The 16,801-nt window shown below is 36.1% G+C and overlaps 1 protein-coding gene and 1 long non-coding RNA gene across 4 annotated transcripts; both read right to left on the reverse strand.

The window, feature by feature from the left end:
* Positions 1–4,820: 4,820 nt before the first annotated feature.
* LOC140038716 (uncharacterized) lies at positions 4,821–5,495 on the reverse strand. The gene is made up of 2 exons (XR_011842285.1): positions 5,199–5,495; positions 4,821–5,096 (listed from the first exon to the last, which is right to left on the reverse strand). It is a non-coding gene; the product is annotated as an uncharacterized lncRNA (long non-coding RNA).
* A 563-nt stretch (positions 5,496–6,058) lies between these two features.
* On the reverse strand, positions 6,059–15,978 carry LOC113736730 (3beta-hydroxysteroid-dehydrogenase/decarboxylase). Of its 3 annotated transcripts, XM_027263811.2 has the most exons (12): positions 15,573–15,978; positions 13,469–13,558; positions 13,235–13,368; positions 12,952–13,122; positions 12,286–12,402; positions 12,109–12,188; positions 10,386–10,566; positions 9,041–9,155; positions 8,295–8,469; positions 7,815–7,971; positions 6,651–6,717; positions 6,059–6,556 (listed from the first exon to the last, which is right to left on the reverse strand). In XM_027263811.2, the coding sequence occupies exons 1-12, from the start codon at positions 15,838–15,840 to the stop codon at positions 6,357–6,359; spliced, it is 1,755 nt and encodes a 584-aa protein (XP_027119612.1). In that variant the 5' UTR covers positions 15,841–15,978; the 3' UTR covers positions 6,059–6,356. The 3 variants fall into 3 exon arrangements, with proteins under 3 accessions (XP_027119612.1, XP_071939490.1, XP_027119613.1); XM_072083389.1 differs by lacking the exon at positions 6,651–6,717; XM_027263812.2 differs by lacking the exons at positions 6,059–6,556; positions 6,651–6,717 and adding an exon at positions 6,787–7,056.
* Between the last annotated feature and the right edge of the window lie 823 nt (positions 15,979–16,801).

Below are 16,801 nucleotides of genomic sequence, written 5' to 3' on the forward strand. Positions count from 1 at the left end.
CAAGAACAAACCAACTTAAGGCGCGACAAGAAGAGGACGAAATCCTAGTTGCCGCAATTTTTTGTTTTTGTTTTGTGACTCAACAGCCCTAACACAACTAGACCAGATTCACGGATGAACTATGGACAGAATACTTGTGCAAACATGATTAAAGAGGCGGACAGCAACTAAGACAACAAAAACGACAATGAAAATAAGCAAAATAGATTTCCGACTTGACAACAAGAATCCAATGACCCAAAACAAAACCCTCCCACTTTAGCTACGAATTTAGAAGACTAAAATAGACTCGAAACAAGAAAAAGGAATATACGTGATACCTCTAACTAGCTCTGATTACCAACTGATGTGATCCTTGATCCACAGAAACCAAGGAGACGATGCGCGGAAGCAAACCTTAGACCTTAGAGGACACGTTGCAAAGTTGATGGAGTCGAACTCAAACTTGGACCACTCAAGAACGGACTCGATTGTAGAAGACGCCACAATCAAGTGTATGTGCTTGATTGATAAGTCAAGAAACAATCTAAGATCAACTCTAGGGTGTTCAACTTAGCTTTCACAAGTTAAAGGAAAATTGCTTCAAAGAAGACAAATTTCTGGAATTTATGTTTAATAATCTCAAAAACTGCATGAATACATCAACTTAGGGCTATTTATAGCCTTGTCTAAACCTAATAAAGTTTGGAAATCAACAAAGGAAATTCGGCCAGCACCCTCTCTTCATTTAGCCAAAATTTAATCCAATTAACTACTAACTAACTAACTAACTAAAGCATTAATGGAACTAAGGCCCACATTGCCGGCCCTCTAAGCTCAACATGAGCTAAATAATCTTGGCCCAATCGGCCATTAAAGCTTGATCACTTGCATCTTCAATTGTGAACAACATCTTGGTAGTCTTGCAAGGATCCTCCATGTCAATTCTTTCAATGCACAGTTTCTCTTGAGCTTGTACGGCATGCACTAAGGCTTGAAGCGACTCTTTGAACCTTTTAGTTCATGCACGTGTCACGGGTCCTTCAGGGACCTTCACAGGGTCCACGTGAACACCATAGTCAGCTTGCTCATTCGCATCAAGAACTATTGACTTCCGTGATGTTTGGCCTATTATCCTCTATGTTGTCATTACTCCTATTGATTGAACCGGATCCCCCTTGAACTCCACTAGCAAAGTTTGAATTGGGATCAATTGACTTTCTTGAAACTTGAGTTTTCGAAATGCTTTTCCAAAAACATATCTATTGCGATGCTGTAGTCTACCAATACTTTATTCACCTTATAATTGTTTGTCGACATATGAATAACTAAGCCCTCATAATGAGTTGAAAGCACAGGAATTGGATCTTTTGGTCTAAAGATGATTTCTTTATATATTTTGATTCTCATTTTCTCATCAACTTCTTGGACCGTTGTACCATGAAGGGATGCTTTCCTAACTGATGCTCTATCCCCTCTAATGGGTCCTTCTGAGATCGTATTAATGACTCAGCTACATTAGTTTCATACTTGACCTGATGGATAGGATTTGCTGGTGCTCTTTGAGGTCCTGGGTTAAACCTTTGACCTCTCAAACTGGTTGCTGACCTCCTCAACCTGCGAGATGATCTCTCTAACTTTGGGCATCTCTAGCTTGTTGCACAAATTACTTGAGGTTTCCTTGCTTGATTTGATATTCAATTTCTCTTTTCAAATCATTACAATCATCAGTGAGATGCTCCACATCTCTATGAAAAGCACAATATAAAATCTTTTGGTGCTTCTCCATAAGTATTGTCACTTGTTTCAACTACTGACGCAAACCATCATTCTTAATAAGGGCTAATATTTTGAGATCAACTGGTGGTCCAAGAAGTCAAGCAGTGGCGGAGCCAGAAAAAATTTTCAATGGGGGCAAAAGCAACTCTAAAATTTTTTACCTATTCTTGTTTTAGTTTTTTAAGAAAAAAATATTCACCAACAAGTACAAATGATGCATATATTTCATGAAAAACATCAAAAGACAAACTCAAAATTATTAATGTAATAATAAGTTTATTTCAAAAGCAAACTAAACCATTTACAATTGGTCATGACGAGTTTTCATATTTTGATAACGGTTTACAACTTTTTCATTTTGAACTTCACGAAGTATATTTTTCTCAGTATAAGTAACTAAACAATTATTCATCCAAGTGTTTTCCATTCTATTTTGTAACCGATTCTTCACTATATTCATCATTGAAAAAACCATTTCTACGGTAGCTGTAACAATAAGTAAAATTAAAGACAACTTTAAAAGCATATAAACCAATAAATACACAAAACTCCAAGGGGCACACTTGAAATTATATCAAATTTTTATAGGTATTATAGAATTTAAGAAGGGCAGTGGGGACCTATAAACCAATAGATACACAAAACTCCAGGGGGCACAGTTGAAATTACATCAAATTTTTGTAGGCATCATAGAAATTTAAGAGAGCACCCCAGTGTAAATCCGCCACTGAAGTCAAGTCTTTGTCCTGCAAAACTTTTTTCCTTTTCCAATTTATCAAATAAACTTTTCCTACTTTCAGTTGCTTCTCCTTTTTCATTTTTGTTGGTCTTTCCTCCGTTTATCATCATTTGGCTTTTTTGATTCTTTTTTCAACCTGTTGGCTTCATTTCCTTTAGCAAATTCATATACTTGATCCAGCATCTCTTTCACATTGCCTGGAAGTTTCTTGGCCAATTCTTTGTACAACTCCCCCGATTGTAGACCATTAATAAAGGCCACCATTATTGTCTTTGCATCTCTATCCATGACTTGGATACTTTCATCTGTGAAGCATTTTTAATATGCTAACAAAATTTCTCCAACTTTCTGCTTTATGTTCATGACCCGAGTTAAATTCTTGATAAATGGCTTGCATGAGATAAATAGAGAGAGCAGTAAGACTCTGAAACTAAAGTCTCGCATTTTCCATTAATTTTGTTGGGAATGCCTTACACATGATGGCATTAGGACAATTTTGCAATCTCATTCGAGTTGCAAAGCTACTCACATGATCCTCCGGCTCCGTGGTAGCATTGTATGTCTCTAAATGAGGCAGCTTGAAACTTGGTGTGAGAGGGCATTCTTCAATATCTCTGGTAAATGGATTTCTATCCATGTATGACAAGTTTGCAAATCCTTCTTCCTCCTATGGAGTTTGAAGTCGAACAATATCTAATTTTGGAGGATTATTCTGTGTAGTGGAAATGCTTGGAAGCCTTAAGCTTTGGGGCATCAACTTTTTATATCTTTTCCAAGACCTATGCTAAGGGCTGGATTTCCCCATTAAAATTTTCTAACGGTGACTCAACCTGTGGTGGTTTCTCCAACATGGGTCTTTTGCTATTCTTCTTGTTTCGAGGCTTCTTTGGCAATTGCTGCTGCAATGACTGCTATGCCTGCTGCTGTTGTTGCTACTATACGAACTATTGGATTATTGGAAAATGCTTAGTTATAAATTGAGCCATATCCACTTGCTGGACTAGCTGTTGACCTCCACTAGCTAAGTGAATTGGGTTCTCAACTTTTAAATCACCTTCTTGCTAAACTTGTAATGTGATGTTTGCACCACGTTCCTCATTAGCATATTGGGGAACATTTGGGACCTTGACCTCCTTTGGAGCGATTTACTCATGGCCATTCTTTAATTAAAGAGAAATATCTTACCTTCATTTCCCACTGATGGCGCCAACTGGAAGGACAAAATCTTGTACCTGTTTGCTTAGTTTTGATGATATTGTATACAATTTGACCAAGAAACCTACATAGAGACGGGGCTATCTCCCTCATTCAATGCTTAAGTTAGCAAGTGTAGTATAGAGAAGGAAATGAGTGAGAGGAGATAGGATATAATATGCCTTTCTCTTAAGAAGAGTTACCTTCTATTCATGACAATTTCCTTCCTTTATACCTTTTTGAATAATCAATCACGTGATTATGGTTTGAAATCTCAAGATTGAGGTCTCACAATAAAGCTGTTAGTGGCATCTACCTCACTTGCTATATATTAGGCTAATGACTCATCAGCCACTTGTAAGTTTGTCCCAGTACTCCTTAATGCATAGTGACACTGGTCAAAATAGGTGGTATGTTTAGGTGATATCTACTTGTTTATTATTTTTCCTCCTTTCAAGCAGTTATGAGGAAACATACTCATAAACACCAAGCACGATACACTTTTCCTTTGTTTTTTTTCCCCCAACCAAGTATGGTACCTATATTAGTTGTTATAAAGAAAGACACTATACTACCAGACATGGATCACAAAAAGTATGATACCTAAAATTACAACTTAATTTGTGCAAATTTGCATGAAGAATAATCCAAAAAAGTCAAAATGGTTCCGACTAGGGGTGTCAACGAATCGAATCGAGTTCGAATACTAGTTTGATTGAGTTCGAGTTCGACAAAGTGCTTAAGGCTCGAGATCGAGTTCAAGATCGACGAATATTAGTTTCACATGCTCGAATTCGATTCGTAAGAAAATCGTGAGGTTTGAGCTCGTGTTCGAAATTGCTCGAATGCCCCATTTTGCTCGTGTTCGAAAGTTTTAGGACAAGATTCTACTTGTTCAATGCCCCATTTTGTCAGTTCACCGTGGTGGAATTTACAGGAACAACAACTGGCTCAGTTGCAAATTGCCTAAGTTTAATAAATTAAAGGACCTAACAACAATAAACTAACACAGCACGGTCAAAATAAAAAAATGCAAGAAAATCTTGCCCAACCAGCTAGGGTCCACCATTGAAGAAGAGATTAAGTAGATACATGCATCTTCCCAAGTTTATGCGTCTTCCCTTTCCAATTTTTAATACAAAGAAAATCCACCAAAAGGCAAAAAACCAGTTACTTCCACCTCACAACAATTGCTAATAAAGTCACCCCTCTCATGCTCCTTGTGTCTGCAGAAAAATTTCTAGTATTTTTTTTAAAAAATCAGAATTATAGGAAGCATAAATATGGCTCCTTGTTTCTGCACCAGTATTTGTCAAAGTTTACTTCTTTTTGTAATTCTTCTTCTTCTTCGTCCTCAGACTGTGCAATATATAGCTGCCTTAAAACTATCAAACTTCCTTAAAACCTTCAAAAAGTGTTTCAGGTTTGTTATCCATCTTAACTGACCAAAGAAAGCTGATAAGCAAAAGAACGAAAAGCATTTGAAGCTGCACGGCTGATATCTTACCTTCTGCACGCGCACGCCTGCACCTGCTTCCAAGATCCACCTTCCGCTAGTTGCACGGCTGCACAATCCACTTCCAATCGGTGGATGATGACAATAGAGAAAAAAAACGGCTGGAGTTTGGTTTGATTTGGAATTGGGATTAGGGATGAAATGGTACATTTTGCAGCAATAGAAAGAATAAGATCACTAACAGTTGCAAACTTGCTGAAGAAAGCAATCTTTTAACTCATGATCTGAAATATAACTTAGTTAATATTAATGTGCGCCAATTCTTACACACGATCATTTTGCGACATTAGCTGCCGAAAATGGTGATGCTATTTCAATTGGTGAAAGACATAATACCCCGCACTTTCTTTCACTTGATGAGCATATAGAGCAAAAATTTCGACTCTATTTGGATTGCTAAGTTTTTCAAAACTAATTTTTCAAATACTATTAAAATTTTTAAAAAGTACTCTAAAAAGTAATCTAATTTTTTTTAATGTTTAAAAAATATCCCAAAATACATTCTAAAAACTCTTCTATTCTTCAATATTCCAAAATATTTTCTAAAAATATTTCAAAACATACTATAAAAACTCTGCTACAGTAAAATTTTTCAAAAACATTCCAAAATATTTTCTAAAAACTCTTTATTTTTATCAGCTAAGATTGTAAATCTTGCTCATGGCATACAAGACTTATCTCACTTTGCATAAAATTACTACATAAGTTGTTAAGAAGGAACTCGTTACACCTTTGCCTTGATTAGAATTGAAAACAGCTACGATACATGATGTTTGCTGATTTGGAAGATAAACATCTTTGAAAGTTTGAAAACGTGTTTCAACATCTACATACTTTCCTACATATGGATCTTTTGGACCAAATAATAATACTCTACAGTATCTTTAGTTCAGAATATATTGTTTGAAGCGACGGAACAGAGTCGATCCAATATAGTGTTGCTGCTCTTCATTAAGAAGATAGCCAGGTAAAAGCATCAGAAATAACTTCTTTCCCCATTCTACAACTTTTTGCCTTGGGTGTTTGCAGACACTTGTCTACTTTGTCAATTTAGTAAAGGGTTACTTTAAATTGGGAATCTAACCTATTTACACATCCACCCTGGAAAATTCAAGCAAGTGAGTCACGCCGAGGTCTAGTGAGCTGTTATTATTCGGCCTTGAATGTGTAGCTCGGTTTTTCTGATGATGTCCCACGGCCAGGAAGCAACGACACCATAGGGCTAGGCAGATTCATCAACAACCAGCCCCCAGCTTTCCTTGTGTGGATTAATAAAGATGTGACGGCCCCATCAATTTCTTCCTCATATTGCTCATAGATGAAGAATACATTGAAAGCAAGGATCAATGCTGTATGAGAAAAATGACAAATAAGCCTGGTCACATAACTCCAAATTCAATGTCAACAGTCAAAGTAAAAAATGACATGGTAAGTGATTCGTACCAATACCAGTTGCCAGAATCAAGGAATGAGATGCAATGAGCTTGAAAGAATACAGCAAAGCTACTATCTGCATAATTTTTAGATGCCAGACATGTCACAGCAAGAGTTAAGAAAAACTCACAAACAACTAATACCATTCTGCTTCATTAGGCTTGGTGATTTTTGGTGTACAAGGAAACAACGATGAAATTCAAATCCTTCAAGTGAAAAACATTTAAGGACCCAACTTGCAGATATATACTAAAACTCAGAAACAGAAAAGGGTTGTAACTCGGCACAAATCTGACATTTAGTTGCCAACTACACGATTGCAATAAGAGTATGCAACTGACACAGAATGCAACTCTAGAAATTCAAAGAGGAACAAGAGATCAATGAGCTTGAAAGAATACAGCAAAGCTACTATCTGCATAATTTTCAGATGCCAGACATGTCACGATAAGAGTAAAGAAAAACTGACAAACAATTGATACCATCTGCTTCATTTGACTTGGTGATTTTTGTTGTACAAGGAAACAACAATGAAATTCAAATCCTTCCAGCGAAGAACATTTAGGGACTCTACTTGCAGATATGATACTTGCACTCAGAAACAGAAAAGGGTTGAAAATCAGGACACAAATCTGGCATTTAGTTGCCAACTGCTCAATTGCAATAAGAGTATGAAACTAACTCAGAATGCAACTCTAGAAATTCAGAGAGGAACAAGAGATCAGGTTATCCATATTTGTGAATCCTGAGGCAGGACATTTATAAAAAGACTGCACACAAATTAGTTTGTACCATTTGGTTCCCTATGGCAGACCACTTCCAAAATTTTCTTAAATTTGTGAAAACAGAAATTAGTCAATTTTGCAAATGTTTGCTCATTGAAGCTCTTCAAAAGCTAAAAGCAATGAGATAAGAATCGCAAAAGTGGAGAATAAAATTATTAAACAGAAGCAAATCAGGTAAAAAAAAAAATTCAGATGCATTTGCATCACTAAACTCCAGTTATTACAAACTTTTGGGGGGGTAAAAGAAGGATTACTTTTGTGGAACTAATCTTAAAAGAGATTAGAATGAAGTTAGTGTGAAGGACTGACGTGAATTTCAATTGAAACCAGAGAATAAACAAAAACTTATATAGTCCACAATTGAGATGAGCCTCAAGACAGTGCGCACCATGATGAAAGCATTCCAATCTTCTCCCTGAGCCAATGACTCTACCAAATGGCACCCAGAATTCCACATGTATCCTATTGCTGAGAAAGTGTTTCTCATACTTGCTTCTGATATCTCGAAATAAGATGATGGAACTCTTGGAACTGTGACACCAGATCTGTTGCATAGACACATACGATCAAGGCTTGGAGAACCTTTAAAGGCTATGCCCCCAAGAAAGAGGCCTCTTATGCCCTAGAAATAGTTAAACAAAAAGCCTCCAATCTGAACTCTGGTTACCATCATCTTTACTAGGACAAATTGAGTGCATTTTATTCCAGAAAACAAAAGAGTAAAAACAAAGAATGGAAACAGAAGATGTTTAGGGACAGAAAACTGAAAAAGCGGTCGGCCACATTTTACTCTTTTTTGATCCATCTGGAAGAAGAAATGACAGATAAAATTATCCTGCAATGCAAAATTATTTACTCTCATACTTACACAGTTGATGGCAGACGACCATACAATGACAGCGAAACAATAATCAGCAGCAGAAGCTTAGAAAGAGAGGAGATAAAAGTTCTTCCACAAAGGAAAAACCAGTAGTAGAAGAGAACCAAAGAAAGAAAACAAGTAAAAGACTTCTTCTCATCCCTCCAGAGCAAAATATCTGCAGCTGCAATATCATCTTATGTAATGTCAGTGCACAGATAAAAACAAGAGAACATTAATAAGAACAATTCAACCCTAATCCTCCTATCAACCTCCTCTCAAGTCCACAGGTAGTATTTGGACATGAAGCACATAACAGAACATTATAAACAAGGTATACATTTTGGACAAAAACAATAATTCGATACAAGCCAAAGTTTTCCTCACAGGTCTACCAAAATGGACACTCATGAACGTGCATATACACATACATATATATATATATATATATATATATATATATATATATATATATATATACATGTGTGTATAAACACAATCATAAGCATTCTCAGAAAATAATAAACATCAAATTTTGAAAAGAAATTACAGCTAGAAGAGATACATGTAAAAAATTCTCTACAATTATCTTGAGTGACAATCTCAACTGGCTTTACCAGCCACATTTATCTAACGAACAGATTGTGAATTTAAAGAACAAAAAGATTCGAGTAGGGATCTTTTCATATAGCCTGAAAGAGTTATTACTACTCTAATGATATAGAAAGGATCAAAACTCGAAAATATGGCAGCACCTTTCCCATTTCCTAGAAGTTTGTTTGCTTTTGATTGTTCAGCAAAATCACCATATTTGGTAATTGAGTCTTGGGCTATATGAGAGAATGATTCAACAGTTAACGTAATCCCTTCCTGTAGATGGACAGAAGTCAAGCAAAATAACAAATCATGTGCATACCAGTTACTGGGCTTAGCAAATCATAGCACTACTATCAGCTGTAATTTGGAAACGTAAACATGATAAAAAAAGATTGGTGTTATCACAAAGTAAGAAGATAAATCCTTCATGCATCTTATATTACTATCATGATAACATCAGGAGATGTATTGACAGTAGATGGGAACAAGACCAAAGCAGATGAATGGAGAAAGCAGAGGAGCAGATGCTTAACAACAAATTCCAAAAACTACTCCCTTCCCCCATTAAGAAGGATAAGAGAATACAAGACGGGAAAAAAATTCAGCAGAAAGCACACAAGGAATGGAAAAGTTTCAGTCATTTGTCCAAAGGAGGCAAGAAAAATAAAAAATGAAAGAAGTGTGTGGAAGTTACTCTGATCTAACATTGCTCTAACCTTTGAAAAGTTGAAGGTTATAACCAAAGAAAATGAAACAATGTCATGTTTAAAAAAACTTACAACGTGAAGTGAACTTTAAGTCGTTCTTCAATCCTAATTTAAAAGTAATCTTATTCCACACAAGGCAACTTTTGTTGAATTTTGAGGTAGTCTAGAGAGCAATGCCGCCTTTACTCAATCTTCACTGTACCTCTACCAACCCCTACAGGTGTCTGCTTTCAATTTTGATGCTAAAAAATTCAGCTTTCTTGAGCTTTCACCAGAAAAGTCTTTCTATTCCTAAAGATCTTTATTTCTCCGTATTTAAGTTCAAACCAAACTGTAGATGGATAAAACTCTAACCAAGTAAAAGAGACTCAATTTCAAATTCTTGTAGCCAAGAAAACTAGAGGCTGCTCATGCTTACAACAAAATATTCTCTCTTTCAAGTAGTAGTTTTACAATCTGCAAAAGGAAAATTAAGAAAATTTCAATCACATGTGGAATGTTGAAATCGAACAGCAGATTCCAAAATAACCCAGATGGGGAAAGCCTTAACAAGAAAAATAATAAAAAATAAATAAGAAAACTTAGATGAGTAACCACCCTAGGACTCAAATATCACCATGACCCATGACTTGCAGACGTGATCTTTTGATACACTAGTTTTGGCCAATTTATATATGCCGACAAGGCCAAAACTTACCATCAAAAACACAACACATAACACAAAAAGCCACAACCATGAGTAAAATTAATATAATCAAAAAAATATAAACATGAAACAACTAGCCAGGCTACCTACTTGCAGTGAAACAACTGTCGAGTACCCAATATATTTCTGCGCTGAAGAACAGTTCAACGTCCTAGTGCAGGAACTTAATTCAAGAACCCTGTTGACTGATGTGGAGTCCATTTTCAGACGCATCAGATTTACAAGAAATATGAGATATTTTATCACAACAGCAGGAAGAGTTATCACTGGCCTGAAGTCAGAAAGAATATTTTATGTCAAACTAGAATTGCAGGAAGTTTCAAGTCATGGAGTGGAAACCAGAAAAAAGCCCTAATTTTAAGAAGTAATGCAGCATCTGTTATCATCAGCAATTAAAGCAATTTAGATGCATTAAAGCAAACCCTCTTACAAAGTAGGTGTCATTGCAGAGGCTTCTGGAAACACAAATGCAGAGACAATTTATCTGTTTAGACATACTGAGATGCACTGGCGATGGTAAACTAGAACTACATACCAACAAAAGAATGCCCTCAAGCCAAATTATCAAGATATCACCTCTCCCACAATCTTTGCCCTACAATGCACCATCTCTCATTCGCCAAAAGCAGAATGCACAGATAATTTAGCTGTAACAGGCATACCAAAGATGTGGAAACACAAACACACATATATTATATCTGTATTAGACATAACAAAGATGCAGTGATGATTGTAAAATAGAACAACAACAAAAGGCAAGGAATGCTTTCAAGCTATATTATCAAGATACCACCTTTCCCACAATTTATTCCCTACAATAGATTACTGCTCATTCCCCAAAAGTAGGAAAAACAATGAATAGAACCACATGGAGCTCCCGAACAGCCAATTACTTATAGTTTGTGGTACTATCACCATACCCATGAATATCAAAGCACAAAAATCAAACGATAGTGGACAACGTTATAGCTGAACAGGCAATGCATTATTCATAATTAACAAGGAAATACATCAGCATTCACAGCATTTAGAGGGGAATATGAAAAAAAAAATCACTACTTTAACCTGCCATATTTTGAACCAAAGGTTTTACTTTTAAGTGTTATTGCCCTAACATTCTAAAGAGTAGCCCATATTTAAAGATACCAAAATAGGATATCAAAATTCTGATGTGAAGAGATGTCAAACACCTCCCAAAACATAACCTAAAAATGGAGATCTTATTGTTCACGTTCATACAAATAGATAGCGCAAGTTCTTTTTTTTTTTTTTTTGGCAAACTGTTACAAAACCTTATAGCATGCCAAAACCTTGCAAATTTTACACAACCTACATATTTCTTTTTGCATGAATATTACACAACCTGGAGTAATACCAGATTATAGGTGAACAGCACTAATTTTCCAATGTCCATGAGAGAGATATTATACCCTGTGTCTTCATCTTAAACTATTGCTTTGGCACATTTATGTTCTAGGCAAGCCTATGTGCCATATAAACAATACTATATTTAGATAAAATCGCTGATAATGCCATTATTACTCCAGTAACTATGGTTGGAATGGTTCAATTGAGTGCATTCCATGTGAAGGGAAATGACAGCCGTTAGTGTTTCAGGTAAGGGATATTGAAAAATACCAAGTTTTCCTTCAAATCAGAAGGGTTATATGCATTTAATAGTTCAGAGGACCAAAGTCAAATGGTCAAATTTATAAAATTCTCATACTTTGCTACAAACAATTAAAAATGGTTCTAAGGACATTAAAGCTCAGCATAAGCTCATTCCGTGCCATAGAACTCCATATAACAATACCTCTGGTAACCCAAGCCATTCAGCATGGCAGACACAAAGTCCGAAAACTTAATGGGCTCAAGATTTGTGATAAAAAATACCTGCAAAAATTGAATTAGCTATTTTTCTGCACAGCGTAAACCAGGATAGGGAAGGAGGAAGAGGCTTTCAACAGAGAAGCTCAAAATTTTCAAATACCTTTCCAGATACAGAAACCATCCTTGAACTTAGAGCCTCTTCTGCACAGGCATTGGCATGGGCAACATTTTCCACATAGGTAAACTCACATACATTTTTCCCAGTTCCTACAATAAACTGAAATGAGAAAGCCTATTACTTAATCCAAGAGAATAAGGTACTAATGACATTACTTAAAAGTACCAGGAAAAAGTAAAACGATGACACTAAAATGAGAAAATTACACTGAAAACCATATCATAGAACACAATAATAAGAAAATGAATAGTCAGCAATGGTCTGTAAGCATTTAACCTTCAGTAATTAAAAGAAACTATTACACGGTGAAAATTTTCAATTCCTCTATGTGGTTTTTCTCCTCCTGTTGCCTTTCTTCAACAAGTAGTATTGAGACTTAATCTTATAGGAAAAACAACCATACTTTAGCAGCAACAACCCAATGGGAGAGCTGGGTTGGAGGATGAATAGACCATAATGGAAAGAGCCAACAGTATTTATAGAGTGCAGAACTTAATTACCAATGAAGCTTAGTTCAACGTAGTTTCACCAAGTCCTGATGTTCCAATCAGAAAACAACAAATCTATTCCCAAAAGAAATCCATTAAGTATTTTACATTACTACCCCACTGATAACTAAATGGCAAATGAACGCAAATAGCTTCAAACCTTAGACCATCCAGATTTTGCCATATGAACCAGCAACGGCACAAGCTGCTTATCACCAGGTCCAAAGACATTGCTGGATCGAATTGCACATGTTGAAAGGCCATCAATATCATTGGCAAGTAAGACCATGGCTTCTGCTTGAGCCTTCAGATCAGTCAACATGCTGCCAAACTGTAGAAGGAATGTGTCGAAAAGGAATAGAGGGATGGAAAAAAGTGCTTAGAACGTAGAGAAGAGGAAATGAGCCACCATGCCATTAAAAATGACCATGGGAAACACTTACTTTTCCGACATATGGCAAGGATTCATCTCCTTCTTTTATGTCACATCCAATTTCAAAAACAATATCTGCAGGACTGTTGTAGATCAATCGTTTCACTTTACACTCTTGACAAGCATTTACTACATTCCTGGCACCTGCACAGGCACCATAGTTAATTACTTTTTGCGCTTATGAAGTATTATGAATCAAAAGAGTTGAGTCCAAAGATGACTATGAACAATTGAGTTGCGGTACCTTGAACAATGATTGTGTAGGAAGAATAGAAATCATGAGTACAAGAATCCAATGTATCAGCGTAGAATACCACCACTGCACCTTCAATAGCTGCACAGGACCAGAAAAAAGAGCCATAGAATGAACACATAAGAGTAGTTCATGGAGAGGATACCACAAAGTGGAATTGTATATAGACTATCAATCTTCAGGTAAGGCATTTATATTAGAGTTATTTTTTAGTTGAAAACAATCAAACAGAAGACTCAGGCACCTTTCCTTGAACAAATAGGAGAAATACAAAAAGAATAGAGATGTGTGTATAAAGTTTATCACATTTCAATTGATTTTTGAGGTTGGAAAGTAAAGGAGACAGAAGGAAAGGAAGATATCATGTTAGTATTTTTACTTAAATTTCATTTCCATCCACAAAGGAAGCCATTTCAATAATTCTGTCCTGAAGCACCTAAAATACCGTAATATTACACAGATATTTAATTAATTCCCTCTCCTTTCCTTTCTGTTCTTTTACCAAACAACGTATTTAGATTTCCTTGCTTTTCCTTTCCTATATATCCAACCAACATGAGGTGGAATCTACTTTCCTCTATTCTCCTATGCTATCTTTTCCACCACTTACTTTTCCTTTCCTATCCTTTCCTTAACCTCCATCCAAACAGTGCCTCAAAGAAACAGAGGCATCAAAAACAAAGAGTTCATGCTGATCATCGAAGGCCTCCTCATGTCATCAGAAGAAGAGCAGAAACATAGGAAAACAGATGTAAATGATCAAACTGCAATGTCATTAAACTTTATAATTATGCATCAATATTGAACAACATTTACAATAAAGCAATTATTGACGCACAGAAATAATCTTCCCTCCTGACTTGACTCTCGCCTGACAGAATGAAAATTTTAATACTGATCTATGAAGACATACCCTTTCATGGTGTTTTAAAGAGAGAGACAAATCAGAATGGAGAACATCATACAGTAATAAACCTACAAATAGGGCTCAAACTTATGCATCATATTTGCACTTGCAACAAGCAACTGTTGTCATATACAAGAATCTTCCCTAACCCCCAGTCTCTGCTCATCCCAATAAAATAAAAAGTTTATGTGGACATCCAAAAACATATCTTCCATTGTAATCCGGAAAAAAAAAGAGTGAAAAAAGTGAAGTCAGAAGACAAGTAACAGGAAAAAGCACATTGTTTTTGACGTGACAAATACTTTTGTTGCCTTCAGGTATCTCAATGGTAAATGAATAGCAAGCTTTTGTGACAGAAAATAAAACAAATCAGTTTTATCGTGAGGGAGCACAAACTTGAAATGTGTTAAAACAAATGAAGTTTAAGGCTTAATACAGACTGGTTTTTCTAGACTTTGTACCCTTGCGCAGCACAATTAATTATACAACTCCAGCTCAGCCAAAGCCTAATGGATGGCAGAACAAAAGCAGTGAAAGCTGCAAGCTAAAGTAATGGTGCTGATGTACCTTTTGTCACCAACTTTGACAAAGGAGGCAAATAGCTTAACTGACCGGGAGTACCTTCCTCATTCAAATAACGATGCAGGTCTGAACAAGCACCGTCTAACTAAAAATTGTATATGAGTTAAAATTACACTATATTTCCTTAAACTGCACAGGCGCTTACTGGAATTGTATATGATTCTCTCCCTCAAGAACACATCCCATGTTGAAAAATCCAAAAAAAAAAAATTGTCTAAGATACGTCAATATATTGATAATTGTAAAAGTAAACAGAAAGAAGTAAATTACTGGCAGTATATTATGCTTCGGAAGGTAGTACTTCCACAAGGTTTCTCGGCGCCGGGGGGGGGGGGGGGGGGGGGGGGTGGGGGTGGTTGAATAGAACCATCAAGAACCGCCTTCATCAAAACAAGCTACAGAACCGCAAAATCAAGAACCTCAACGAAAAAGAACAAATCAAACAAAAGAAATAATCCCACAGAAGTTACCTATCCATACATGTTTGTACTTTATGCACTCGCGGTTGTACTTTATCCAAATATTTTACTATGTATTTTCTATGAAATGCAGTAACCATAAAAGATACTGAAAACAAGGTTGTTCATTGCGAATAAAGAGTTGTACCTCGGATAACTTCGGCTTTGTTTCTAACGTCCACATGGAAATATGAAGCCCGACCGGAGGCGAGAGCCTGGGAGAGAGGCGAGTCATCGTCCAACTCATCGAGTTGGATTGAGGAATCTGAATCGGCGACTCGGACGATCCAATTGTCGAGTTTCAACAGCCTCGTCACCAACGATCTTCCTATCAACCCTCGGCCACCCAATACTACACAAGTTTTCAAATCTTCACCATTGTTAACATTATTGTTGGTATCATCGTTCATCGCCATTTTCAGTTTTCTTCTCTTTTTTTCTTCACTTTTCTTCTACTTTCTTTTCTGGGGGAAACAATGGGGAAAAGTAGGGAGGAAATGGGTGCGACTGGGCGGTTGGGGTGGCGGGGAAAAGAAGGAAGACAAAAGGGGTTTTACTTTTCACCTGATTAGGTGGTAACAGGTAATGTGTTATGTAAGCGGTGGGGTCCAACAAATTTAACGGTTGGTGAACTGTGTTTTCTACGCATAAGGCCTGTTTACAGGTCACATCCAAGCAGAGAAGATTCAGATGTCATCAAATCAGTGCTTAAGGCATACCTAATATGTGTGTAATTAACCCTTTTTTTTTTCTCTAGCAAGGATGGAATGAAATTTGAGCAGAGGTTCTACAAACTCTAATTCTTGGGGCCATGTGAATAATTAATTTAAAATATATTTACTAAATTATCTATTTATAAAGTTTTTTCTAGGTAAATAATTAGTATTCCAAAAAAAATTCTAGACACTCCACTATTCTTTTTTACTTAATGAAATAATACAAAACCTACAAAATATTCTAGGATTCCCCTTATATATTTACAAGTAACTTTCTCTACTTCATCTCTTGAATTCACTTAGTTTTACATACTTTAAAATTAGTCTTAAATTGTTTTACAACTAATGATGGAGAAAATTCTTAATGGCAATGATCAATTTTTTAGTAGGACTTGAGAAACGCACTGGATTTTTGGTTTTGGATTTGTCTATTACTTTTGAACGTGTTCATTATTTTTTGGTTTAATTACATTTTGCACTCTCAAACTATCACCATATTGCAGTGTGCACCCCGAACTTTTAATTGTAGCAATCTAGTGCCGTCAACTATCCATCTTTTGCAGATCACCACATGAAAACCAATTTCTAGCAAATTCAACCAGAATCATCCAACCCAAAAATAATGAAAAGACATTTTGAACCCTTGATTTATTTTTGTCCC

Source organism: Coffea arabica, chromosome 3e (genome assembly GCF_036785885.1).
Source record: "Coffea arabica cultivar ET-39 chromosome 3e, Coffea Arabica ET-39 HiFi, whole genome shotgun sequence".
NCBI classification, from domain to species: domain Eukaryota; kingdom Viridiplantae; phylum Streptophyta; class Magnoliopsida; order Gentianales; family Rubiaceae; genus Coffea; species Coffea arabica.